We start from the raw sequence: 27,511 nt of genomic DNA, 5'->3' as shown, positions 1-27,511 counted from the left end.
TTACTCATCCAACCACAGCGGACGATTTGTCGACGGTGCGTGTCCTGATCGGCGAACTGATGCCCGGCGTGCAGTACAAGTTCGACATCCAGACCACGTCGTACGGGATCCTGTCGGGCACCACCAGTCTCTATCCGCGCACCATGCCGCTCATCCAGTCGGACGTGGTGGTGGCCAATGGCGAGAAGGAGGACGAGCGGGACACCATCACTCTGAGCTACACGCCCACGCCGCAGTCGTCGTCCAAGTTCGATATCTATCGGTTCTCGCTCGGCGATGCCGAGATCCGGGACAAGGAGAAGCTGGCCAACGATACGGATCGCAAGGTGACGTTTACGGGTCTGGTGCCCGGTCGGCTGTACAACATCACAGTTTGGACTGTGAGCGGCGGTGTGGCCAGCTTGCCTATACAACGACAGGATCGCCTGTATCCGGAACCCATCACCCAGCTGCATGCCACCAACATCACGGACACGGAGATCTCGCTGCGCTGGGACTTGCCCAAGGGCGAGTACAATGACTTCGACATCGCCTACCTCACGGCGGACAATCTGTTGGCCCAGAACATGACCACCAGGAACGAGATCACCATCAGTGACCTGCGGCCCCACAGAAACTACACCTTCACCGTGGTGGTCCGTTCCGGCACTGAATCGTCGGTTCTGAGGAGCAGTTCGCCACTGTCCGCCAGCTTTACGACCAACGAAGCGGTGCCAGGGCGGGTGGAACGCTTCCATCCCACGGACGTCCAGCCCAGCGAGATCAATTTCGAGTGGTCGCTGCCCTCCAGCGAGGCAAATGGCGTCATACGCCAATTCTCGATAGCCTATACGAATGTCAACAATCTCACGGATGCGGGCATGCAGGACTTTGAATCGGAGGAAGCGTTCGGCGTGATCAAGAACCTGAAGCCCGGCGAGACCTATGTGTTCAAGATACAGGCCAAGACCGCCATCGGCTTCGGCCCGGAGCGGGAGTACCGGCAAACGATGCCGATACTGGCGCCACCGCGTCCTGCCACGCAGGTGGTGCCCACCGAGGTCTATCGCAGCTCATCGACCATCCAGATCCGGTTCAGGAAGAACTACTTCTCGGATCAGAACGGCCAGGTGCGCATGTACACGATCATCGTGGCCGAGGATGATGCCAAGAATGCCTCCGGCCTGGAGATGCCCAGCTGGCTGGATGTGCAGTCGTACAGCGTCTGGCTGCCCTATCAGGCCATTGATCCCTACTATCCATTCGAGAACCGATCCGTGGAGGACTTCACCATCGGCACCGAGAACTGTGACAACCACAAGATCGGCTACTGCAACGGACCCCTCAAATCCGGAACCACCTACCGGGTGAAGGTGCGGGCGTTCACCGGAGCGGACAAGTTCACGGATACCGCCTACAGTTTTCCCATTCAGACAGGTGAGTTTGATCGCTTTTAACTGGAATTCAAAACAAGGGGACTTAAATGAATACAAAATAGGGGATTTCAGATACATAGAAATATAGGTTAGAATACCATTTATTTGGAACGAATAATGTTTATAGAAAAGCAGCTATACTTAACCCCAAAACCTCTCTAATTATCCATCATCTATGTATGTCTGTTCCGATGTAAACTTGTGTATAGAAATGCTAAGTTCACCGGGTAAGCAATTTGTCAGCTATAATATCTTATAAACGCCATCGTTAAGTTCGTTTAAAGACCAAAGTTATGTTTTGCTTTGAGAATTATTTAATGATTGTAATCTTACTCATCCGATGGATAACTTCCACCCTTTCGCAGACCAAGACAACACCTCACTGATTGTGGCCATTACGGTGCCACTAACCATCATCTTGGTGCTCCTGGTCACTCTTCTGTTCTACAAACGGCGACGGAACAACTGCCGCAAGACGACCAAGGATTCCCGGGCCAATGACAATATGTCCCTGCCGGACAGCGTGATCGAGCAGAATCGACCCATTCTGATCAAGAACTTCGCGGAGCACTATCGCTTGATGTCCGCCGATTCGGACTTTCGCTTCAGCGAGGAGTTCGAGGAACTGAAGCACGTGGGCCGGGACCAGCCATGCACATTCGCGGATCTGCCCTGCAATCGTCCCAAGAACAGGTTCACCAATATACTGCCCTACGATCATTCGCGTTTCAAGCTCCAGCCGGTGGACGATGATGAGGGCAGTGACTACATCAATGCCAATTACGTGCCGGGTCACAATTCACCGCGCGAGTTCATCGTGACCCAGGGACCACTGCACTCGACTCGCGACGACTTCTGGCGGATGTGCTGGGAGAGCAACTCGCGGGCCATTGTCATGCTGACCCGGTGCTTTGAGAAGGGCCGCGAAAAGTGCGACCAGTACTGGCCCAATGACACTGTGCCCGTCTTCTACGGGGACATCAAGGTGCAGATACTCAACGACAGTCACTATGCCGACTGGGTGATGACCGAGTTCATGCTGTGCAGGGTGAGTGGTAATCCGCCAAGCAGGCTCACGTACATTGGGTAACGTTCTCTGGCATCTCTCTTCGCATTCCAGGGCAGCGAACAGCGCATCCTGCGGCACTTCCACTTCACCACCTGGCCGGACTTTGGCGTACCCAATCCGCCACAGACTCTGGTGCGCTTTGTGCGGGCATTCCGCGACCGAATCGGGGCGGAGCAGCGACCCATTGTGGTCCACTGCAGCGCCGGAGTGGGAAGGTCGGGCACCTTCATCACCCTGGACCGCATCCTGCAGCAGATCAACACGTCTGACTACGTGGACATATTCGGCATAGTGTATGCCATGCGCAAGGGTGAGTATGTGGTTATTGACAAAGCGGTTCGCCATCACTAAGTTCACGTTTCTAGAGCGCGTTTGGATGGTGCAGACGGAGCAGCAGTACATCTGCATCCACCAGTGCCTGCTGGCGGTGCTCGAGGGCAAGGAGAACATCGTGGGTCCCGCCCGCGAGATGCACGACAACGAAGGCTATGAAGGTAGGTCTTTGGTCCTTTGGTCCAGGGGCATTGATCTTTCCCCAGCCAGCCCAACCGTTCGTTCGCACACTGACTAACCAAAGACAAGAAAAAAAAAAAAGAAAAAACCAGCTAGACAAAGAGCCCCAGGACATTGTGGGACTTGCAGCCTACTGTTATTTAGTTGATCCTTACTAGACCTAAGCCTTACGTTTCGATTTTCATTCTGGTGATGGGTGACTAACTATGAGCAAAATCATTTTCCTTCATTTCCCCCAACAATGCAATGCGTTACGCAACACTCAGGCCAACAAGTGCAGCTGGACGAGAACGGTGATGTGGTGGCCACCATTGAGGGTCACCTGTCGCATCACGACCTTCAGCAGGCCGAGGCGGAGGCCATTGATGACGAGAACGCGGCGATACTGCACGATGACCAGCAGCCGCTGACCAGTAGCTTCACTGGACACCACAGTCACATGCCGCCCACCACATCGATGAGCTCCTTTGGCGGCGGAGGTGGCGGCGTTGGCGGTGGAGGCCATACAAATGTGGATGCGCCGGATAGATGACATTCGGTTGTCAACCAGAGTGATAACAACAATTCCGTGGTTATCGTCCTGGTTGACAACAAGCCCAGCTCGATGATCTGCAAGGACAGCAAGGGCGGCAATATCGATGTGCTCGAGTCGCAGCAGCAACAGCAACAGCAACCGCAACCCATCCAGGGAGGCCACAACATAACCACCATATCCGCCGTCAACGGCTACAATACGCTGCAGCATAGACGGAAATCGCAGCTGATCACGTTCAGCTCGTCGTCCTGTGATATCAAGAACAGCCTCAGCCATGAGTACATCAATGGATCCAATGGATCGGCAGCAAATGGTCCACCCAGTGCCGGTTCCGGTCCCGGGAGTAATCGGGCCAGTCGTGCCAATGTGCGATTAAGTTTCGCCGAGGAAGATGTGATGATCTTGCCGCAGAACCACAACCAGCAATCCAATCATCAAGATGACGAAGTCTTCACGCGACGTCGTTCACTGCTGGAGGTGGAACTGGGTGTGGAGGTGGGCGAAGATGGTGAACTGGCACCACACGAAATGGAGGAGGATCTGGAGGAGGAGGACGAGGACGAGGATGAGGAGCTGTATATGCACGATGAGTTCGAGACCCACATCGACACCAAGTCGAATAATGCCAACGATGACAGCGGTGGCGGCAGCTATGAGGACTCCCATGCCCTGCACTCCTCACTGGGCGGCAGCAATCGAAACAGCCTGGAGAAGGATGACGACGACATCGAGGTGGATGTGATCAGCACGGACGTTAGCTGTTACGATCAACTGCTCGGAAGCAGTTGCAACACGCGAAACGGCGATGACGATGACATAGCCACGCTGGTCGGCGACGGCGACTATTCCACCACGAAACTCAGCAAGGCATCCAGATTATCCGGCCCCGGAATCGGCGGATTAGTGGTCAGCGGGGGAGGAGCTGGAACTGGCATTGGCGGTGGAATCGCTGTTAACGGTGGTGGTGTTTTGGGAAATGGTGTTGGTTCCGAGGCTGGCGGCGGCATCATCTATGCCAATCCGTTCATGGGTTTGTAGAAACTTACGCAAATCCCCAGGAGTGGGTCAGTGCGTTTCATGGGTACCAAATATCTTTGTAAATATATTATTCCTGTGACTAAGTTCAATGTGTTCAACATGAAACGCACTATGACCACATTCTCTAGATGTACTAGATGTATTGTATCCACACGTGATTGCTTATACCTGCATGATTACCTGTTTCTATTTTGTATGCAATCCTTTGTTTTCTAACCACGCATGTGCTTAGCTTTTGCTCAACTCATCGTACAATTGTAACCATGCCATTTCGACTGTCTTTCAGATGACGAGGGCATTGCAGAGTCGGGCATGTAAAGCCATTCCAAAACTCCAGCCAATACTCCAGCCAATCCCGACCAACTGAACTCAACTCAACCGAATGGAACCCAACCCAACCCAACCCAACCCAACCCAACCCAACCATCTTGTGGCAACTACATTATTGTTTACTTAAGGGACGAAGTGCGTGGAGAGCGCGGAGAATCAACGCTTGATATTATACTTGGATATATGTGTACTACACTGGATACTACTGGATATATATACTCTACACCGATCTATCGAATGGGAATGCAGCAATCTCGCCAAACAGAACGAACACGCATCAATTTATACATTTTATATATATCTAAGATAACGAGGAATCGGCGTACAATGTAACCGCAATTGCCGCTTCAAACCGACGGCAATACTAAATACTGGAATACTGATTGTATTTTTACGCTAGCCACAATTTGATATAAACTATATATCTTCCAATTTTTTTGTACACCTAATGTTAGTTGAAATATGTGAGCGAGACGAGCAAATTTTTGTAGCAAACTAAAAGCGCTAAATGTTTACTTTTTTATATTATTATATATATAAATACTTGATAAACATATACCTAATATTAGACCTAAACTAAACTAACTATAAATCGCAAACACTCATACACTCACACAAACACAATGCAATAATTGAGTTACATAGTTTTAAACAAATGTTAAAACATTTTGCTGCAACCGTCGGAGATGTAGTGTACAATTTTAAGTTTCTTGTATTTTTTTTTCCTGTTTTGTGTTTAATTTTTTGTAACTTCTACAAAGCGTAAACTGTGTATGTATGTGCTACATTGATTTTTGTTTAATTATATCAAGTTTTATTTAAAAAATCGAATACCACCTTGCATTCTCCTCTTTTAAACTTGGCGCTCACACTTATTACTTATAATAGGTCCAACCAGCGGCCGCTGGAGATCAATCCAATCAACAGAAAGTAATGTAAAACACCGAAGTAAATGTTTAAACAAAAACACACAAAGACAAAAGAGTCGTGTTTCCATTTTCACTTACGTTTATCGGCATGCGATTTTAGTAACAGCGAAAGAAGGTTTTAGATATTCAGCTTAAAACTCGAACTTTTAATAAATCAGCAAGCTTAAATCGATAATATTATTGTATATATTAAATAGTTTAGCACTGTGTGATTTTATTTATCTTAATTCGTTTTTAAGTGCTTGCTGTGTGATTTTCCTTAAACAATTATTTAAATTTTATAACCAGAACGACACTTGAAAGAATTTATTTATTCGTTTATTTATAAAAAAAATTGAATTAAGTGAATATGGAAACACAACTAACAACAAACAGACAGCACAAATAGAACAACAGGAACAAATGACCAACGCATTTCGTAAGGCGATAATCATTTACACAAAAAACCAATAAGAAATAACAGAATCCCACGCAAACTGAAGACTTACTAAAAACCAAGTTAAGGGCTAGTTAATGGAGCCGGTGCCAAAGCAAAAATGAAAACAACACCTACACAAGACAACTAAATGTAACAATAGCAATAAATTTTAATGAAAATTGTAGTCCAAATAATTTGCGTACATTTGTATTTTGTCCAAACTTAGTTAAAATGATTAACCGAACTGTGAAAGAGTGCAATAGATATCGTTTTGCTTCTAGATTAGTGAAAATACAACGAAGCCCCTAATTTGAATACGAACCAACCCAAAGGCCCCGCCCTCCCTCAATAACAATAAATACATATGCATAAATATGCAAAAGTTAGAGATGATGAAACTAGAAAGTCTGTATAATGCATACATAATATACGACTCCATTATACACATACTAAGGCCGACGAATAACATATGCATATACAATATAGACATATATTAAATATATATCATTGTAATAATTTGTAATGTTTATCAGTAGAATTATGGTCCGAGGTGGAGCAGACGAGTAAAACGCATGCAGAGATCCATTAAAGTGTACTGTAAAATGTGCCAGATATTGTTTTATCTAAATTTATTTTGCTGCAGAGGGTGAGTAAGACAACTAGCCCTATTTGGAAGATCCTAATGAATTTTTGAAATCATCGCAACATTTGTTAAATCGAAACAGAACTCTTCTTACTCTAGTAAACATTTGGCTACGTTCGGAAAATTAGCGAAAACTTAGGAAAGTTTTTACTCAATTAAAAAAAAACGTGTTTAACATTTGGCTACGACGTGTTAGTATTGCATACTTTTAGGTCCATCTTTTTGCACAGAGAATTTGTGAATTAACTATAAAATTGGCACTGGAATTGGTCGATGGTGTCCCACTACTGATTGCCAGGCGCTGTTGCTCCTGCAGCCTTCATGGCCAGCATGGCGTCCAGTTCGCCCTGGATGTTCTCGAACTGGTTGTACAGTTCCATTAGTTCCGGATGCGTCATTTCGATATTGATATCCTCGCCGACAGCCGTTTTCATTTGAAGCACGGCCAGCGGGGTCTTCTCCCGCTGCTGGCAATGCGAGGAGATCTCCATGTTGAGCTTCCAGGCCACATCTTCGATGACATTTGATTCGTACCGCTTGCTGGCCAAATTGTTCATAATGGGCGTCGTTTCGCGCACCCACAAACGCAATATGGCATCAATCTTGGCCTCATCCTCCAGCTGAAGTTTCTCGCGCAGCTCACGCTGCAGCAAACTTGGCTTGATGATGAACGTGGAGATGCGACGCAGGATGTAGGAGAAGGTCTTGATCAGCAGCAGGAAGTCCTGACGTGGTACGCCCACCAATCGCTCCAGTTCCTCGAGTGTGTACTCCGGTTCGGTGCTGCTCGTAGGATTCTCCTCGGTGCTGCCGTCCGCCCGGCCGGTGGTCGTCACACTGGTGCCCACCGTACTACTGGTGGCACTCGCCGACGCTCCGCTGGGGCTCATCTGCCGGTGGGTGTAAAACAGAACCGTCGTGAAGGTCTCGTAGGGCAGGGCATTGATGATTTTGATGCCCTCGCGGGCTCTAAAATATAAAAACAAACCATTAATTACTAATAGAAAGGTAACAACACATACCTTTCGGTGATCTTTATCCAGTTAATGCTCATTGTAAGATGTATTTAATTATTTTACGGAACATAGAGTTATCAAGTCTTCAGTAGCACTTCTTTTATTTAGATTTTAATATTATTTGTTTATATGCAGCAACAAAATAAAAAAACTATCGACTTGCCACTTTGCGGCGTTGCCACACAGATGGTATTGTCAATAATAACGGTAAATAATAGCTAGATATAGAAAATATTCCATTTTGCCGATGTGGCAAAATTGGTTTTTCTAATTTTTCAGATTCAAATTAAGTTGATTTATTTTTATGTATTTATTTCTGGTATCTCGATTCATCAAACCAAAAAACACTACAATGCCTTGCAGACAAGTAAGAATAAGACACAGCTAAGGTTGCCCTGCAAAATTAAATTTAACCAAAGAAAAACAGCCTAAGAAAATTTCAATACAACTCTGTCGACGGTAAAATTTTCAATTTGGAAAAGATTATTAGATACGTGTAATTTTCCAACTCATTGAAAGTGGAAAAGCTAGATTTAACATTAAAATCGCCCTACCTGGCAACTCCTCTGAGGCTTATCGATGGTCCGCTCGATAGCGCCAACAATCGATAGGCAATATTTGTGTATTGGAAACGCGGCTTAACTTAGTGCAGATTTTTACGCTGATTCGGCTGCAAAAGATGCACTTTTGAGGCACCCACGCCCCCGAATTCGAGTGCAGTTGCAGTCGGGAAAGTTTGAAAAGTGCGTGGAGCAAGGAGAGCGACGAGTTCGTTGAGCTACAGCGAAACAGAAAGGTGGAAAAAGCGGGGGAAACGAGCGCAGCGGAGCGAATGATAAACGGGAATTGGGATCGGAAAATTGGAAACAAAACCAACCACCGATTATAAAAAGGCAGCAGCTCAAAAGTAAGGATACCAAGCTTAAGTTTCTGCGAAAGCGCGAGAAAAACAAAAACGCCAACTAAACTAACGGAACAGTGCGTCGAGATATATGCATGTGTATGTAGTATGCGTATGTGTGTTTTTGCCATCGTGTGATAGTGTTGTTCCTGTGTAAATAAACAAAACCCGGCTCTTTAGTCTTCGGCTAGTTCGTTTTGCGTTTCCCTGCGTGGTATTTTTATGGGAAAAACGTAATTTGGCATATCATAACTTCCAGTTTATTTCCCTATTTTGCACTCGGTGTGTATCAGTGTTCTGGTGCTTCCAACATGCCGTAAAAATCGATAGCGCGTCGTCGGTTGTTTATTTTATGCTTCGTCTGCATTTTGCAGCCCCTTTTTATCGCTCTCCCCTTTTCACCCACCCTTGCACACACTCATACTCTCTCCGGCGGAGTCGTATTGATGCATACACACACACACATACGGCTGATACGGGAAATTAAAAATAATACTTTTTATCGCGGCATGCAAAAGGCAAAGCTGCAAAAACAGAAACAATTCCAATTCCAACAACAATAATCTAGCCATGCAATCAATTTTAACCAAACAATAAGAACAATCGTTTGGTTTCAGTTTCCCCGCTTTTCTTTTCCGTTTTTTCCCTTATATTCATTCGGTTTTATCGCATTTTCCGCTCATTATGGCAGTTTAGCATATTTATGCTGGAAAAATATTGGGGTTTCTTCGCTTCTTACCTTTGTTTTACGTTTTGTTTGTTTTTTCGCCGGGCTGTAAAAACAGCAGTTAATCCAATTAAGAAAAATAAAACTCTAAATTGTATAGCCACCACGAATTTTAAATCACCTTTCATCTAAGTTTAAGACATAAGACTTATCCATAAATTTGTAGAAATGGAATTTCTAAATGAATCATTTGTTTTACAGGCGTTTTTATTATTATTTATTAAATTATATTAGCAGGCTGCGATTTTATAAAAATTACTCAAGTTTTTATCTTGACTGCTATTAAACTTTCTACACAGGCATAAAATAATTACTGCACTGACCTATTCTTAAACAACAAATATTTTATACTCAACTTTAGCTTATCGCAGCGTATTTTTTATTAAGTATATATAGAAATATTTACTCCACGTGTCATGTTATATATTGATAAAAAAAAAACAGTACAGTGCATTAGAATATATATTATCCCTCATTTGTTGGTTAATCTCGAAAGCTGGTCGTGTAAACAGGGGATCTTGGGATAGTTTATTGAATTGGATATAATTTGCATGGTTGGCCAATCTTTTGGGTCGGCTATGCCCGCCTCTTTGCTTGGTAGAGGAGCTTGGGCAGTGGGCACTTGCAATTGGCACCAGCTTCGGGCCAGTCAGTCCGCCAGACTTGGTCTTTGGGTCGAGATGTAGAGCTGGGATACTGTGGCACACTATATAGGGGATACTGCTGCGATACAGATACCGCGGACACGGCTGACATGCACTAATGCCCCGAATAATGCCTATTGCAGACGGGGATAATGGAGTCACAGAAGCGGCCGTCGTTGGATTTGCACACGGATGTGACAACAGGATCAGCAGCTGGAGGATCTGGGCTGGGAGCTGCAGCTGAGATGTCGCCCACTTCCGGTTTCCTGCCGGACATGCCGCAGTGGAAGAAGGACCTCATCCAGCGTCGGAAAACGAACGTGGCCCGCACCCAGGCGGCGTCCATCACCTCGCCCACCGATGGCAGTTGTGGGGCTTTGGCAGAAGCCACCGCCGCTCCAGGTGCAATTGCAGGTGAGTGGTGGTTGGACAAACTGGAATACTTTCACCTGACTTGCAAATCAAAGGTATTTTCAAGCCAAGCATTTTTGTCAAGGCATGTTAGGTGCAAGTGTTCGTTTGTCTTATCGCTATTTATTACATTTTTTCTCTTCAAAAATCTTTATTTCGTACAAATGGAATATTTGCATATTATTATTAGCATTTCGCTACTCAATTTTCTTAAGAAATATTTTGAAAACACCGTTCTTATCTGTTTTAAGCAATACCGGTTGGTACTCAAAATAATCTAAAAATATTTTAAAACGTCCGTACTCTGACAACAAACAAATAATAATGTATTAATAAGTGTGAAATATATCGACTGGAAAAATCCGAAAGACTAATTGTGACTTACGCAATCTGCAATTGCTCAGTTGGCATTTAACACAGCCATGAGTAATGGTAACAAGTGCTTTTAATTCGTTTTGCCAACAGTTACGACTTCCATTACCGGTATACTTTTAAATTAACCGCCGCACATATCGATTTTCGCTTATCGATAGCTGGCAGAGTTGTCAGATTGCGAACGAATAAGATAAAAAAAGTTATGTTTTATTGTGCTGCCTGTATAACATTTGTATTTGGTTTTTCTTTTCCACCCTTTTTCCAACAGATTCCATGGAACCGGCGACAATCAGTAGCACTAGTCAAAAGAGAAACGTGATCGGTTCAGAGGAAAAGTCTGAGAAATCTTCTATTTCCAATACCAATTGCGATTACACTGGAGGTCATCACTCTGTTGTAGCCGTCTCTCTTTCGCCCGAAGCGGCAGCAACAACAAATGTAACAGTAACACCAATACCAAAGCAGCGATCGAGTTTACTCAACACAAGAAGTCAGGAGAGGGAGATGGCGCGATATATTCTAACCGAGAGCGGAGAGCGTGATGGAGAGCCAGAAAGCAGCGAACAGCCGGCTGGTGTGGTGAGTAGCAGCCGGTGCGGTGAAGTTGAAACTGGCACAATTGGATCGCCGTCGTCGTCAGCAAATCAAAATCCAAACCCAAATCATTTAAAAACGAAATGCAAACCGGGACAGAGCGTTGCTGAGGGCAAGCCTGCAGCGAAAGAGACCATCGTCGATAACAGCAAAAGCTGCAGCAAAACCAAGAGTATTTCCGATAAATTGCAGAGCAACAAGTTTATAATTCAACAGCAACAACAACAACAGCAGCAGCAGCAACAACAACAGCAACTGTCGCCCACAAAGGTAACGGTAAAACCGACAATGGTCGCCATGCAAGAGATGAAGAAGACAACCAAACAAAATGGCCAGCACCGACATCTAGCGGGCAAAATTGGCAGCGTAGCAGGAGGCGATGTGGATCCACAACATCCACCGACGAATCCCATACCAGATTCATTGGACACCGGTGAGGATCTGAGCTACGGACCCGGAATTGTGTCCAAGCTGCGATGCCGCTACTTGAGCTTGGCCCTCCGCGAGTCCCGCCAGCAGAGCAGCAAACAACGCCTACAACGCTCCACAAGTCTGAACACCCTGCTCGACCGCGACGACGACGAGGTAGAAGTGGAGGAGACCGAGGTGGCCACCAGCCAGGTGCGTGCCAAATCCACACCCCCACCGATATTGGGGGCAAAACCGACACTGAAACCCAGCAGCCAGCTGCAGCGTCCCGTCAGTCTGGGCGCCAATGGAGCTGGCTCAGCTGTTAACCCGCCCTCGAACTCGGATCAAGGCCAACCGGGCGTCGTTGCCAATGGAGGCGCAGGATCTGGTCAACGATCGCGACACTTCAAGCGCGGCAACGAGGTGATGAAGCGGGCACGTTCCGTTGAGGCTCTGCTCTGCGAGAAATCGCCTTGGAACAGCCAGAGAATCAGCACTGCCGGCGCAGCAGCAGCAGCAGCGCCTTCACCACCTGCTCCCAAGGCCACAGCCGCTGCTCCCTCACCTGTTACCTCGCCCACCTGCGTCACCATCGAGGACAAGATCCACAATGCCCGCGAGCGGCTGCACAGCGGCACGGATACGGCGCCACCCAAGCGCCTGACCTCCATCATAGATGACACCGAACGGCCGCCACCGGATCTGGTCAAGCAGACGCTCAAGATGTTTGAGGCGAGTGCCAATCGACGTCCGCGCGCCGCTCATCGTTCCAATGGCGTGGGCGGAGTGGCCAGCAAAGTGGCCAACTACAAATCGATCATTAAGGATCAGAAGCAACCATCATCAGCAGCGGCGACGCCTCCGCCGTCCGGCATAGGCTTTGCCTCCTCCACGCCGCTAAGGCATGTCCATCCGGATATTATACCCCGTCAGGTGGATTCGCCCGTATCAGCGTTGAGTGTGATGATGCGGCGCATGGAGCTGCAGGAGCCCGAGACGCCGGAAAGGGAGACACGGGACGCGGAGGCCACACCGCAGAGCGAGGCGTCAAGTGAGACTGAGCGAAATGATCGCGATGAAGGCGATGGCGAAGTCGATGACGACAACCACAACAACAACGACGACGATCACGACGACGGCGGCGACGGCGACGACAGCAGCGACAACAATGAGCAACGCGATAAAATGGGCGCGGCGGCGGCAGGCGATAAGCCTAAGCCCCCAACGGAATCGGTAGCGGGAGGCGCCCAACGATCATTCGCTCCCTCGACGGAGAACGCGCATGTAGCCAGCGGGAGTAGCAGCACCAGTGCCAGTGTACGCAAGCTCAGCAACAACAACGACTCCAGCGGACCGGCGGTGACCAAACAGATCGGAGTTATCCGTCCCCTATTCAATAGCCAGGGAGCTGGGAGCACTCCACTAACGAGTCGCGAGATCGAAAAGAATCGCATCAATGAGATGAAGAAGTCGACGGCCACAGAAGCCGGTGGTGCGGTATCCGGGTCTGGATCAGGAACGGGTGCTGGTGCTGGTGCTGGATCAGGAACCTCGCCCACCACTAGTCTCGACAGCGTGATAAACACCAAGGATGCGGCCAGCAGCGAAACGGAGGCCACTGCCTCGCCACTGTGGACACTGCGCAAGCTGAGGAATCAGAGCCAGGCGGCCGGCGGAGGATCGGGCCCCAGCTCCAGCCTGCATTCCACAGAGAACACCTCGATGGTGTTCAACTTTTCCAAGAGCACCAAGGAAGTGCCCGACTACATCGAAAGCGACGTTGTGATTTACAGGCGCAAGCGGGAGCTGCCAAAGGTGAGTCCAAAAGTGGGAAATGGGTACTACTATGGCTACTATGGGTACTAGGGTTCCTTTGGGTTTTTCTTTTTTTCGTTTCACCAAATCTTGCCCGGAAGAGTCATATTCGGGCGTCTTATCGGCGAGCAGCCTTGCGGATTATTCATGCTTAGCAATTACCCCATGCATTATTATTTTCTCCGATAGTAATTTGGTTTCTTTCGTCCGTCCTCAATATCGCTGCTGTTGTTGCTGCTGTTTTGGCTCATTTTGCGTTTCTTTCTCGCGTACTTTTTATTATTATTATTTTTTGTGTCATACGCCAGCCATGCCGTATAAACAAATATGAAACAAAGCACACAGAGAACAGCGATCATGCGCATTTCGAAAGTTCAGCAAGGCAGGCCGAGAACGGAACTGAGGAACTGAGGAACTGCGGAGAATCGGGTGTAAAAGTGACAAAGCGCCACTTGTATACTCTTTCTTTGCTCCGAGGAATATATATCTTGACTTTGCTTTCTGGGAAATTAGTCATGCGCATTGGAACACGTCGTTAATAGCGTCAATTGTGCAAGATGACTGACTAGCTGCTCCCTTGCGACAAGGGATCTTCTCCAGCTGTGCGATCACTGGGCGGCAATGCAAATATTTAGGGCTTAGATCTCCAGTTTAGAACCAGCAGCAGAAGATGCTATAGAGTCCAGTAATGGGACATATGTAAAGCCATTATGGTCCAGTTTCGATGTTTAGACTACTCCAATTAGCATGGAAATTAGCAGAACCACTGGTTTTCAATGACTTCTGATGGGTGTGCGCCCATTTATTATCTGCCGGCAGCCAAATCATGGTGCTGATCAATAAGTATCTTGCCCAGATTACACAGCGCAGTCGGTTAATTAACAATACGGCAATTGGGCATCTGCCACTGGTGCCTTTGCTTTAGGAAGTGGCAAACCCCTAATAGAGATCGAGACTTGCATCACGGCTGCGAATAGTTCGATGTGATCTTCTGCTCGAGTCAATTAAAATTCGCCTTGAATAGCTCGCCGATCGATAGCCCGAAACGTGTGCGACATGAGCAGATGCCCCTCCTATGTGCGATATGCGTATACATAACTCTATATACTTATCTACATATGTGTGCATATATCTGCATATTCTTTCCCAAGTCTGCTTTGTTCCCAGCCAGATGCAAGTCTCATCTTCTGGCAGTCTTCTGCCTTGTGTCTTCTGTCTTCGGTCGCTTCTTTTTCGTTTGGGCTCTTCTGGCTGCACTTTTCGAGATCGGAAGAATGGAAACCAGTTTTGAGGCATGCATGTGGACATGAGAAGATATTTCAGCGCTTCCTGCTGCCAGCAAAAGTCCGAGTCCGAGTCTGTGGAGATATGTGTACACAGTGCCCCTGAGATGTTATGTGTCCGTCTGCCTGTCCGTGGGGAACTTAATTCTGGGGGCACAGCAGCTCCTCGGGATGCCGGTTTTGATGGGATTCCATGCGAGACACGGCTGCTCCTTACAGCTGTTCCTGTTACCTTGCCAGGCAGCTTTCCCATTTTGTGCTGCAAATTGAGCTTTTTCTTGGGACCTAAATATTACATTAAATCTCATCTTATTTATAGTTGATGTGCTATGATTTGATCGCATTTATTCGAATTTGCTAATACTTCAGTACCTATTTGCTGTACTAAAGTTAACATCAAACTGGGAATACAGATCTCCAGCAAATACTGTTCCTCGCAGTTGGGAAAGCGGATGGTGTGGCCCATACTCTATAGCGTCTATAGCTCTCCCTTAGCTTTAGACTTTAGCTTTCGGTGCGGTTGGGTTTTCCTCTTGCCTTCTTCTCGCTGGTAAACCCGTTTGGTTTGTGCTTTGTGCCGTTCTCCGCTCTCTCTCTCTCTCTGTTGCCATGTTTCTCTCCATGCCCACATCCACATCTCCATATCTGCATGGCTCCATGGCTCCATGGCTCCATAGGTCCATGGCTCTCTTCCTACAGCGAACTCAATTTTGTCAATTCTTTTTTGAGGCTCACTTTACTTGCTGTTTGCTTTGCCTTTGCCTTTGCATTGTCTGTTTTATCTCGCCTCGAACTTTATTATCTGCGGCAGTGTATGTATGGCATATATAGCATATGGTGTGCTATATGGCTGGGGGTCGATTTGTGCCGCTAAAATACAACAAAATGGGCCAAGAACAGGGGTTGGGAGGGGGAGCAGCGTGTGACATGGAACGGGACTGGGAACTGAAATTGGAACCGGGACCTGGACCTGGACTTGGCACCGGGAGCTGGACCTCTTGGAACCCCCGCCGTGAGTCACTGATGACCCATAACATGACGCCGATTAAGAATGGCTTTCCATGAATTTCACTTTTCGAACACATGGTGACCTGGAAACCGGACAGATTTTCGGGTGGAAGGGGTGACGCCGATCCTCCTCTGCTTTGTAAATTATCGAGATACAGCCATTTAAATCCAGCAAACAAAAAACTTATGCTAAACGAGTTATACATCAGCGAAAAGAGGAGGGTTGCTGGACATTCTGAAACTTCAGTGGGTAGTTAAAGCGAAGAAGAAGGCGTGTCCACCATAAGTGATAATATCTGAAGTAGCAGGAGAACATTGCAAATTGCTTTAGCAACAGACAAGAGCAATACGACATTTTTAGAGTGGCTTGTTTGCATTTAAGCGCATTTCATTTCCAAACAAACAAAGCGTTTGCCATGCAGGTAATGAATATTTTTATTAGGTGGTATTTCGTTTGAAGTCAACATTTACTGTATGCACACTTTGATTTATTTGTACTGTTGATTTGAAATTGAAACCTTGCAAATGCTAAGAGCCAAGTATTTATTGCCTGTACTAATAGTGTTCCCTCCTTCCTATCCATTTAGCCAAACGAACCTGGCTTCGTGCTGCTGGGCGATCTCTCCGTGGAAACGTCGACGGACACGGACTACGACGACTACTGCTTGTGCCCGCCATCGCCGTGCGATGTGGAGTTCGAGAATGCCAACATTGTGATCGACGGCAAGTCCAGCATACGCCAAAAACCCAAAGAGTCTTCGGTATGTACGAAGGGAGTGGACTGGATTGAACTCCGAACTCCCCATCCATAGACATACAAGTGTAGAAGTCACATACCCCACTCATGAGTGAGTCAGGTGCGGTGTTCTATTTGCCGCCGGAGGGCAGATAGCACTGGTTCTTTTTCCAATTCCAATTCCACTTCCAGTTTGAGTTGTGTGTGTGCAAAGGATAAGATAAGATTACTTGTGCCCCTCGGCAAGGAGGGAATGTGCGAACTGTTTGACCACTCCAATGGGCGCTGGGTGAGGGCGTCGATAAGGGGAATGTGAGGCAAAAACACTTTTGCCTTATATAACATTTATCGGTTGGGTCGGGGTCGCCTGCCTGTCCAGGAACTATTAATCAAACCGCATTAGGTGCGCCTTATTTCGGGATTTGTTTGCCCATTTTGTTTTCGTTGCGGCTGGATCTGTTCGCCTGGCGCTAATTTATTTATTTATTCCTTCACTTACTCCTTTGCTCGGGTGCGTTCCATCAGTGTGACTGATATGGGAATCGCTACTATTGACTTTAGCCTCAGCAGCCACCGGCCGTGCTGTATTTAATCGGAACCAATTCAATCGCATTGTAGTATCGCATCGCATCGCGTTGCGTCCGCCTGCTGGGGTTTGTTCTCCGATAAGGAAGGAGCCCGATTTCTGCAGTCATTGGGGTTGACTCACTGATGTGCCGTCGTGATAAGGCATCCATCGATGAGTAAGTGCCGAGCGGGTTGGGAGTTGCTTTTGGAACAATCTGCTTACAATTAGCCCAATGTCACGGTTAAGTGCCTTTATTGCCAGCTGAAAAATGGCCAAATGCCCGATGCATTATGCATTTGCACCACACTGCCTTTCATTCGTCAATAAGTTGGCTATTTTATTTATTTATAACATAGGCATTGGTCCAATGCTTTCGTCTAACCTTGAATTTTATGGCAAGCAGAGAAACTACTTAGTTTCGGCTGTATATTCGGTGATTTGTGGACCGCTAATGTAAATCCAGCCTTCTGGTTATGTAAATTATACACCAATAGTTGAGCGCAACCAAAAAAAGCACTGAAACACATATCTTAACGTGGTGATCTGCACTTTAAGGCCTACGGTCCATATGTCAGAATGCGATATCCAATTAGTTATCACCAATTTCGATGGCGCCAGTATTGTAGTATACTTTACATTGGCATTATCAGCACTGCCAGTTAGTCATAGATTTTTGCCCATGTAATAAATAGTTTCGTTTAAAGGGAAAGTGGCTAAGTGGCATAATTTCAGTTTAGTATAGTGTGCATTAATTATATGACTACAGCAGTTAGTAACAGCATATATGTACCGAAAATGGCACAATCATTTGTTTGCTACTTATTATTATTCAACCAGTGATTAATTATAACATGAGCTGAGGGACGTGAGGGCTGTGACTGCAGATTCATCCACATTTCTCGATGCCCCATTGCACCCATCGAAGTGAAAGTAATCTCAGAATCGACCAGATCACTGATCAGATTTCTTTCGATTTTCCCACAGTTCCGCGTGCAGTTCAACGACACGCTGACGTCGACGTTTGAATACCCCTCCGAGGCATCGATGACCATCGAGGATCCGCCGTACGCCGATCCGTTTGGCCATGTGAGCAAACACCACCAGATGCTGCTCGCCGAGCAGATGCACCTGTTGCAGCACCAGGAGCAACTGGAGCTGGAGCAGATGCACCAGCTGGGGCTGGCACCGGAGCAGCATCATCACGTCACCGTCGACGAGATCATCGAGCTGCCCACATCGACGGCGGGACATGGACATGGCATCGCACTTGGACACAGGGCGGGGGCGGCGGGGGGCGGCACGATGCTGGGGAATTTACCGTTGGGTAAGTAATATCTGTTCCATCGAGTCCATCCAAGCGTGCATTGTATTATTATTGTTGTTGCTGTACGTTGTACGATGTATGTTGTGTGTTGTTGTATGTGGCATGCAGCAGCGAATGATGATGGAATGGCTTTTTGTCTTTGTCTCTCTGCGCTCTCTCTCTCTCTCTCTCTCTGCGCTCTCTCTCTCTCTATGTCTCTGTCGCTGTCTCTCTCTGTCTGCCTGATTGCCTGCACACTTGCCTCTATCTATCTCTATCTATATCTCTATCCCCATCTCTATCTCTGTCACTTGCCTTGTCCTTAATCTTGATTTACCATATACCAGCTGCGTTCTTGAGTTTTGTTTTTTGTTTACCATCATTAATACCCACTCATCCATCACACATCGTCGCGATCTCTTTGTTTCTTTTTTTTCCGAGTTCAACACTTTCGTTTGCCTTGGCCGGATCGCAAATATCGCAATTAAAAAACACCAAAGACACCTAAATACACTTGCTTAGCAATGAACGTGGAATGGTAGTGCCCACTGGCAGCAGGGAAACATACAATATCAGGTTATCAGGATAACTATCCTCGTGACAACGCTAGTGCTCAACACTTTGGCAATTGATTTACATATCATATCTAAACTCTACGAGCATACTGTTTCAACCAAAGTGTTTCATAGAAATCATAGTTAATCAATGTAAAGTTCTGATACAAAACTGTTTAAAGCTGAAGTATAGGACTAGGAACCCTCTGAAATCGGTGACCTGAAAGCACAAACCCAATGCCTCGCTGAACAACTGAACACTTCGCTCTCGGGTATATAACAACGAAGGTTTCTGCACTTTACAGATGCTGATAGAGCCACAGAGCACCCCGTCTCCGTATCAGTTTCTGAGCCCGCTCCAAACTCCGCACCAGCCTCCGTCTCCGCTTCAGTCTCCGCCTCAGCTTCCGTAACCGTCTCAGAACCCAAATGTTTTAGCGCCAGGAACTCTGGCAACGGCTGCTGGCCGTGGCCGAGGTTCCGTGCGGTCCTTGGTGCTCAGTTTCGCCGGCTGACCAGGCGCATCAGGTGGGTGCAGCCATCAGCTAGCAGCCCTTCCAACGCCCCGTTTACCCCGATCCTCCTGCTCTTCTATACACGCTATTATGTCACAGCTCTCAACGAAACCAGCAAGCTAAACCCAACCAAACGAGATCTCCACCAAATAGCAAACCATCGTGCTCCGGTCTTTTCTGGCTGAAAGCCTTTCAATTTCGCCTCACGCATATTTGCAGATTACCCAAGTTTAGGGAGGGGTATTATCTTGCCACAGTCGCCACAACAGCAGCCACCGCAGCAGCAGCAGCAGCCAGAACCTGCAATAGCCACATCAGCAACAGCAACGCTGGCAGCAGTGGCAGGATCACCACTGGCAATGCCAACAGAAGTGGCAGTCGAACCACCACTACCAGCCACAGTCGCCAAGCGCCCCCAGCCCCCGGCGAAGCCACCAGCACAGCAGCAGCAGCAGCAAGCGTCGCGTAGGGCCAGGCCATCGGTGCTGCTGAAGCCGCAGTACGCCTGCTTCCTGCAGCACGACGATAGTGCGCCCAAATCCCAGCCAGCTGCTGCTGGACGACCGCGCAAGGCAGCCTCGTTTTCATTGGGCAAGCAACGCCAGTCGAGGGAGAAGCAGCAGGAGCAGCAGGGGCAGCAGTCGCCTCATCATCATCATTACCAGCCACAGCAGCAGCAGAGTAAATATGAACGAAGCGAGTGCAGCAGGAGTGGGGGCAGTGGCGAGAGTCCAGCTCCAGATCTCCAGCAGCGACGTCGTCGGCCTAGTCTGCCGTCGTCGCTGGCTTTGTCCAATGCCAGCTCGGCCCTGCTCCAGGCACGCATTCCAGGCACCACGCTCTACTATGTCTGATGGCCACCCGATATGCATAGCACTAGTCTCCACACTTCAAACTCCAGATAACCAGATATCCAGATATCCAGATATCCAGATAACCAGATAACCAGAACTCCAACTCCGAACCGATCTGAAACCGCCAGCGAAACGTAGGCATTGCCCAAGCTTTACTATATGTTTACAACTAGGCTAAAGAACACCCATCACCCCTTGGATACCTCTTGGTGACCCCGTTCCGCTCCCAAAAAAACAAAAAAATTGGTTTGAAGGCCGCTAAACTGTAAAGTGTAACCCTGTGCATATCCGACTCACTCCAAAACAAATAACTCAATGCGGAAACCAGGAACACCAAACCCGAACACACGAATCACAATACACACAAGAAAACACTGGGGCAACCGGACACTCGAAACACACGTTTAATCGATTCATAGATGCCCAGATGCTTCCCAATGCTTCCCGATGCACTGACGCCGTTTATGCGATGCTGCGGATAACAATCAAACGCAATTCGCGAATTAGCGAGGGAAGAGTACGCAAAGGATGGATTTTCAAACTAACTTTAATGAAGGAAAATGCTGGTCTCCCCATATTCCACTAAAACCAAACCAAACGTTCACATGACTGCTGCTTGATAATGCTCTGCTCCCCGTCTCCAATCATTATCCACCACCTTATGTATAAGCTGCTCCATAGTGTATAGTGACCATCAAATGGCTCTCCACCTAGTAAATTGTATGCCAAGCTCATCTTAAGTTGAAGATGATTGTAGAAAAGTTGTCAGGATATCTATAAATGCTGTCAATGCTTAAAATTAGCGAATTAAGCCAACTATTCAGCTGGAGATCGAGAAGACTGTTGAAATACTTGATGGCATACTTGGGGTGTAATAATAGAGATTTCATTAGGCTAAAAGTTAGGCCGCCAGTTGCAAGGAACCTCATGTAGTGACTAAGTACGACTTTTGTCGGTGTAAACCAAGCAAAAACGAATCATAGAACACTAGTTAGTGACTATTTTCATTTGAGTTACGTATTAAGTATACATATTTGTGCACCCGTGTGAGTTGGCGTTAGTTATGTGTTATGTGCTTATGTATGTTTGCTTTGTTTGGCTCAGTTCGGTTTGGTATGCAGTTGTGGGGCATGTATTGAATTGCAATTTGCGATTTGAAATTGTAGCCATGTAGTTACGCTAACCTACCTTCTAGCCCCCGGTGTTGCCCGCCACCCGAATGGTTTTCATTTCAACAACAACCTTTTGTTAAAGTCACCGCTGTCGCTTTGTTTTGTTTGCTATTTGTTTACTTCTATTTCTATTTTTTGTTCATACTAATTTCTTTTTGCAGATATTATTTAAATGTAACAGAATACATAAGCAAAGCGTTGAAATAATATCTATTGTATACCAAAACCAAAAATATCCATGATAACAAACAAGCAAAGGCAATTAAACCGATCCGTAAACTGAATAACCGATTAATAACTGCAGACGCTCAACCCGAACCACAATAAATAACTATCAAGTAACAAATATAACCACTTAATGAAATGCAAAATGCAAAATGCAAAAGCCAATCCAAATAACCCAATAACCGATTCAAGTGTGTCTAAACATGTGTTTAGACATGATATGTAGACAATCTATAAATATGTTCTATTTAAGGGCTGCAATAAACATGTCACGGGACAGCATAAGTGGCAACTACAGATAAGTACGGTTGCAGTGGTCTATTGCCGAAGTGTCAAGAGATATGATCACGCGGGAGGTGACTAGCGCGGTCATAGGCTTCAAACATAGATTTGAGATAAACCTCAGCTGCATTGACCAACGCAGACTGCAGCGTCTTACAAGCGCTGCATTATATAATTAGATGATAAGAACCTATGTAAGAATGAATAAAAGGCGATGCCCTCGCAGTAGCGAGTCAGTTAGATTCAAACACCCGAATTGAACTCATTAAGTGTACGCATTAGTTTATAGTGTGAACATTTTGGTCCTTCGAGCCGGATTCGACTCTGCAGTTTCCCCCTATATGGTAAGGGATTCAGAGAAAGGCCAGCTCCTTTAAGCATTGCTAAGTTAATCTTGCAGCTAAAGGTAGCAAAAATAATTGACTCTTGTTTCCCCCTACCAAAGGTAAGGAACAGAGATAAACATAAAAAGCAAAAAGATACAAAAGAATCTTTTATGTTTTTAAATAAAACAAGCACCTTATAGTCTATAGCTAAAGGTTGCTTTGTGTACCATTATAAATTGTGGTAAGGCGTGTTGAGGCCGTACATCAGCAATTCTGAATTTAACATTTTGGTCCTTCGAGAAATTCTGTTGTTTTCCCCCACCAGTGGTAAGAAACACAGAAGAAAAAAAAAAAACCAGCGCTTCAAAGTAAAAAGAGCAAGGTTATTCGAGTGATTCTGTTGTTTCCCCCACCAGTGGTAAGAAACACAGAATAAAAGACCACGCCTTAAAGTACTAGGACTATAAGGTGAAACATTGTGTTCTTGCTTTTCCTTGGCTGATCAATCAGCTGTGAGTCGAGGCACAGCTAGGTCAACTGGGCGACCAATCAAAAAATCCTCCAACGGATCACGCCAAAGAATATAAGCAGAAAGCACAAAAAAGTCACAGTGATTGTTTTCCCAACATGTTGTCGGAAAGATCTGTGAAATTGATGCAAGACCAAGGAGAGCTGCAGAACAAAATACTGCAAGCAATCAAGGAAAAGGCATCTATACCAGCAATAGAAGCATTGGTAGTTCGATTTACTACTAACAACAATGCGCTGGTAAAATTGGGAGTTGGCGATCATCAATATTTTAATGATAAAATATTTATTAAAACTATGGATGCTGTCAAGGCCTACAAGGAGTCGCAATTAAAGGTAGAAACACTTGAAGAAATAAATATACCAAGTGGATCAAAATTATCTGATAGCGCATCAGCTCGGAGCTCCAGTCCAGTTGATAATCTGGTTCAACTGGTGGATAGAAGAGCGGACAGGGTGAGGCAACAGATGAGCCTAATTTACGAAACCCTGGATAGTTCAAGTGAGATTGAACTAGTCAAGCAGCTGGCAATGATGAAAAGTCATTGGTCCAACGTGACGGACACACTGAAACTGCTTGAAAACAAGTATGACAGAACTGTCTTTGATCAAGATGAGGCAGACATTCTGCAATCTGAAGTTGCCGCACTAGAAATGGTACTTCAAATGAAGTTGGAACAGTTCAAAAGTTCCAACTGCGACGTGCCAGAACTCCCAAAAGTGGACCTTCCAACGTTCAATGGAAATGCGAAGGAATGGCCAACATTTTTCGAGCTGTTCTCTGAACTAATAGACAGCAGGAAAGATCTCAGCAACACAAGGAAGCTGGGATATTTAAGAGCCTGCTTAAAAGGAGAAGCTCAAATGGTGGTTAGCCATTTGATAACGGGATCAGCGGCTAGCTATACAGCAGCGTGGGAGCTTATCTGCAAACGCTATGAGAATAGCAGAAAAATATTCTCCCAACACTTCAACAAATTAATGGAATTGGAGTGCTTGCTGCCCCACGATGAGAAAAATTTAGGGAAGTTTTTGGATACTGCAACCGAGAGCATATTCATCATAAAGCAAAAAGGAAAAATAGGAAGCTCTGCTGACGTAATTTTAGCAGAAATTCTGCTGCGGAAATTTTCGCCAGAAGCCTTGCAGCTGTATGAACAGCATGTAAAAAAGGCAAGAGATATACAGTCCTTACAAGACGTACTGGAGTTTATTGAGCAACAATACAACTCAGTAAACGCCATTACCAAAAATACCGCTCAGCTTGCTACAAGAAAAGTGCAAGTTAGATCATGTGCCTTTTGCTCTAAGGATGGCCACGATATGATAAAGTGTCTCAAATTCAGAGCACAATCAATCGAAAAAAGAAAAGAATTCGTTCAAAAGAACAACATGTGCTTTAGATGCTTTGGAAAGCATAATGCTATCGACTGCAGAAAGGAAATTACATGCAATCGATGCTCCAAAAGACACAACAGCCTTCTGCATGAAGACACAAAACGCAGTATCAACAGCAATAGCCTTAAGCAAGGCCAAGACACACTATTGGCTACAGCTGTTGTTTTAGTGAAAAACAAAGCTGGAGGTTACAATGAGTTGAGGGCGCTTATTGACGGTGGATCCCAGAAGACGCTGATTTCAGAGGAAGCAGCACAAATATTAAGGATTCCCAGAGTAAGGAGTACTATAGAGGTCGAAGGTATCTCCCAGACTACTCAATTCTCAAAAAATAGTGTCCACCTGACGATCAAACCAAAAATTCCAAGCAGCTTCAAAGCATCAACGGAAGCATTGGTTTTACCAACACTCCATAGAGCCCTTCCCAGCAAAAAGTTTGATATTGATATCAGCAAAGAGTGGAAGGGCTACAGGCTAGCAGATCCACGATTCAACGAGCCAAGCAGAATTGACATAGTGATAGGTGTGGATCTATTTCCCCTGATTATGATGGAGAAAATTAAAACCGTAAATGGAATCTTGGGACAAAAAACCAAATTTGGATGGATTCTGTCCGGAAATATAACTCGAGCAGCAAAGCAAAAAATTACAAGTGCCACTACATCAATAAATCAAAAGGACCTGAAACGCTTTTGGGAATTGGATAGATGGAAGCTGATTCAACGCATCAAAGGTGATTTTTGGAAGAAATGGAAAGAGGAGTATCTGGTGTCATTGCAAAAGCGAACCAAATGGCGCCAAGAAAAGCCAAATCTGAAGGAGGGACAGCGGGTTCTTATAAAACATGAGAACACTCACCCTGCAAGATGGCCAATGGGAAGAATCATTAGTACGACTAAAGGACAAGATGATAAAGTCCGGGTAGTCACGGTTAAAACAAGCGATGGGGAAGTAAAAAGATCGCTAAACAAGATCTGTCAACTTCCTGTTAGCGAAGCAAAACCAGCTGGAGCTGGAACGCATAAATGATAGACGACTACTGGCCGTACATTTTTCCCCCCCGGAGAATGTCTAAACATGTGTTTAGACATGATATGTAGACAATCTATAAATATGTTCTATTTAAGGGCTGCAATAAACATGTCACGGGACAGCATAAGTGGCAACTACAGATAAGTACGGTTGCAGTGGTCTATTGCCGAAGTGTCAAGAGATATGATCACGCGGGAGGTGACTAGCGCGGTCATAGGCTTCAAACATAGATTTGAGATAAACCTCAGCTGCATTGACCAACGCAGACTGCAGCGTCTTACAAGCGCTGCATTATATAATTAGATGATAAGAACCTATGTAAGAATGAATAAAAGGCGATGCCCTCGCAGTAGCGAGTCAGTTAGATTCAAACACCCGAATTGAACTCATTAAGTGTACGCATTAGTTTATAGTGTGAACAAAGTGCGAGAACAGAAATGCCACACCTCTAACCCAGTGCACTTGCTCTGTCTGCTCCGCTGGGCAATCAAACTAATCGCCAATTCATATTACTATTAAGGTAACTAACCCAGTTTAGAACAGACACTCAAACACTCACACTCAAACACCACTTGGCACATCCTCAACTTCCATCGCTCATCTCCACCTCCATTTCTCCATCTCCGGGTCATGTTTCGTTTTCATTTGCTTGAAAAGATCCGGGCGAGATCCTCCTTTATCCACCACACCATCGTCACGCCACCACCCCACCTTGATTATATATATATATGCATATATATTCTCAAATATATTTCCCAACTCGGTGCCACCTTATTTACCACTGTACTAACCCCAAGTCCCAACGAGGATTTAAAACCCACTTGAAATTAGGAAATACAATCAACTAATCTCGATCTACGCATAATTGCAGGCTCCACGGCTCTGGGCTTCTACACGCCCATGAAGGGCACGGCGATGGACAACCTCTTCCAGCTGGGTGTCACCCGGTACGCCCTGCCCGAGAGCAGCAGCAGTGGGAGCAGCAATGGCAGCCACAGCCCAGGCAGCAACGGGAGCAGTCCAGCCGGAGCTGCTGGCAGCCGGTTGATGTTCAATGGGAATGGCAGCATTATGGGCATCGGCGAGGGACTGATCAAGGAGGGCGACTTGCCGGCGGCGGCGGCGGCGGAAGCAGGAGCTGGAGCAGGTGCCTCCAAAAAGGGCTCAGCTGTGGACGAGGATGATTACCATCTGACGGCAACGCCAGGCGCCGAAGTTGTTTACAGCGAGGGTACACAGAAGACGGATTTGCTATATTAAGTCCTCCTGCCAGCCAAAAAAACCGGAGCGTGTTGCTCATTTTCTATCGGTTTCCTCCCAAAACTCCAACGCTTCCGAGCATAATACCCTGCCCCATCCCCACCCCCCACCATGCCCCTAATTGAAAAGCGTGCGCTTAGGTGAAATATCAATTTCGGTTAGAAACAAAAAAAGTAAAAAACAGTAATGAAAGAAAGAAAAAAATAACAAGGCAACGTAAACCAAGTATGGCAAGAAATCCATCAAGATACGTATATAAATAGATATTATTTGTAAGTTTGTAGGCCTAGAGATCCGATGTGTATGTGTACAACAGCAAGCGTGTGTGTCTGTCTTCTTTATATATATATATATATATGTTTTTTTTTTCGATAAATTAATAATTATATTATTGTAATGTATCTACATACGGCACTGAATGAACAACTTTGCTGCTGCAATTGTATTTGTATTGTGTATTCCATTTACGGCATTTTGATAGTAAATATACAACAACAAGAAATCAACGTATTTCCGACTGCAACCCGATGGTTACTGAAATCTTAATCTACGAAGTACGCAACGAGCGATCAGGTCCAGGTCCACCTGAGTATTAACTTAAAGGATCTTTACGATCCGATCTTGTGACCCATCATCATCCCTTTCCGCGACCCTTCCAAAACGAAAATGAATATTCTAAGCTC

At 46.0% G+C, this 27,511-nt stretch overlaps 3 protein-coding genes across 6 annotated transcripts in view; 2 read left to right on the top strand and 1 right to left on the bottom strand.

The window, feature by feature from the left end:
* Nucleotides 1–4,932, top strand: part of LOC6551306 (tyrosine-protein phosphatase 10D) — a 42,157-nt gene extending 37,225 nt beyond the window's left edge. The window contains exons 8-13 of the mRNA XM_001977058.3: nucleotides 19–1,416; nucleotides 1,781–2,463; nucleotides 2,536–2,794; nucleotides 2,850–2,978; nucleotides 3,264–4,562; nucleotides 4,857–4,932. Of these exons, the coding sequence (XP_001977094.3) occupies nucleotides 19–1,416; nucleotides 1,781–2,463; nucleotides 2,536–2,794; nucleotides 2,850–2,978; nucleotides 3,264–3,529 (2,735 nt within the window). The 3' untranslated portion in view covers nucleotides 3,530–4,562; nucleotides 4,857–4,932. The remainder of the gene's footprint in view (nucleotides 1–18; nucleotides 1,417–1,780; nucleotides 2,464–2,535; nucleotides 2,795–2,849; nucleotides 2,979–3,263; nucleotides 4,563–4,856) is intronic.
* A 1,927-nt stretch (nucleotides 4,933–6,859) lies between these two features.
* Nucleotides 6,860–8,110, bottom strand: LOC6551328 (COMM domain-containing protein 10). Its single transcript, XM_001977057.3, has 2 exons — nucleotides 7,913–8,110; nucleotides 6,860–7,859 (listed from the first exon to the last, which is right to left on the bottom strand). The coding sequence occupies exons 1-2, from the start codon at nucleotides 7,942–7,944 to the stop codon at nucleotides 7,175–7,177; spliced, it is 717 nt and encodes a 238-aa protein (XP_001977093.1). The 5' UTR covers nucleotides 7,945–8,110; the 3' UTR covers nucleotides 6,860–7,174.
* Nucleotides 8,111–8,468: 358 nt separating this feature from the next.
* On the top strand, nucleotides 8,469–27,334 carry LOC6551327 (transcriptional regulator of filamentous growth FLO8). 4 transcript variants are annotated; one of them, XM_015155420.2, is made up of 6 exons: nucleotides 8,469–8,813; nucleotides 10,322–10,592; nucleotides 11,233–13,784; nucleotides 16,663–16,836; nucleotides 18,364–18,703; nucleotides 19,971–21,889. In XM_015155420.2, the coding sequence occupies exons 2-6, from the start codon at nucleotides 10,331–10,333 to the stop codon at nucleotides 20,603–20,605; spliced, it is 3,963 nt and encodes a 1,320-aa protein (XP_015010906.1). In that variant the 5' UTR covers nucleotides 8,469–8,813; nucleotides 10,322–10,330; the 3' UTR covers nucleotides 20,606–21,889. The 4 variants fall into 4 exon arrangements, with proteins under 4 accessions (XP_015010906.1, XP_001977092.1, XP_026838778.1 ...); XM_001977056.3 differs by lacking the exon at nucleotides 19,971–21,889 and adding an exon at nucleotides 26,440–27,334 and having other exon boundaries at nucleotides 8,470–8,813; XM_026982977.1 differs by lacking the exons at nucleotides 8,469–8,813; nucleotides 19,971–21,889 and adding exons at nucleotides 9,096–9,325; nucleotides 21,939–22,221.
* The last annotated feature ends 177 nt before the right edge of the window (nucleotides 27,335–27,511 follow it).

Source organism: Drosophila erecta, unplaced genomic scaffold (assembly GCF_003286155.1).
Source record: "Drosophila erecta strain 14021-0224.00,06,07 unplaced genomic scaffold, DereRS2 tig00000279-arrow-arrow-pilon, whole genome shotgun sequence".
NCBI classification, from domain to species: domain Eukaryota; kingdom Metazoa; phylum Arthropoda; class Insecta; order Diptera; family Drosophilidae; genus Drosophila; species Drosophila erecta.
Note: the sequence above shows the minus strand (reverse complement) of the source record. Positions and strands in the feature narration are given on the sequence as shown.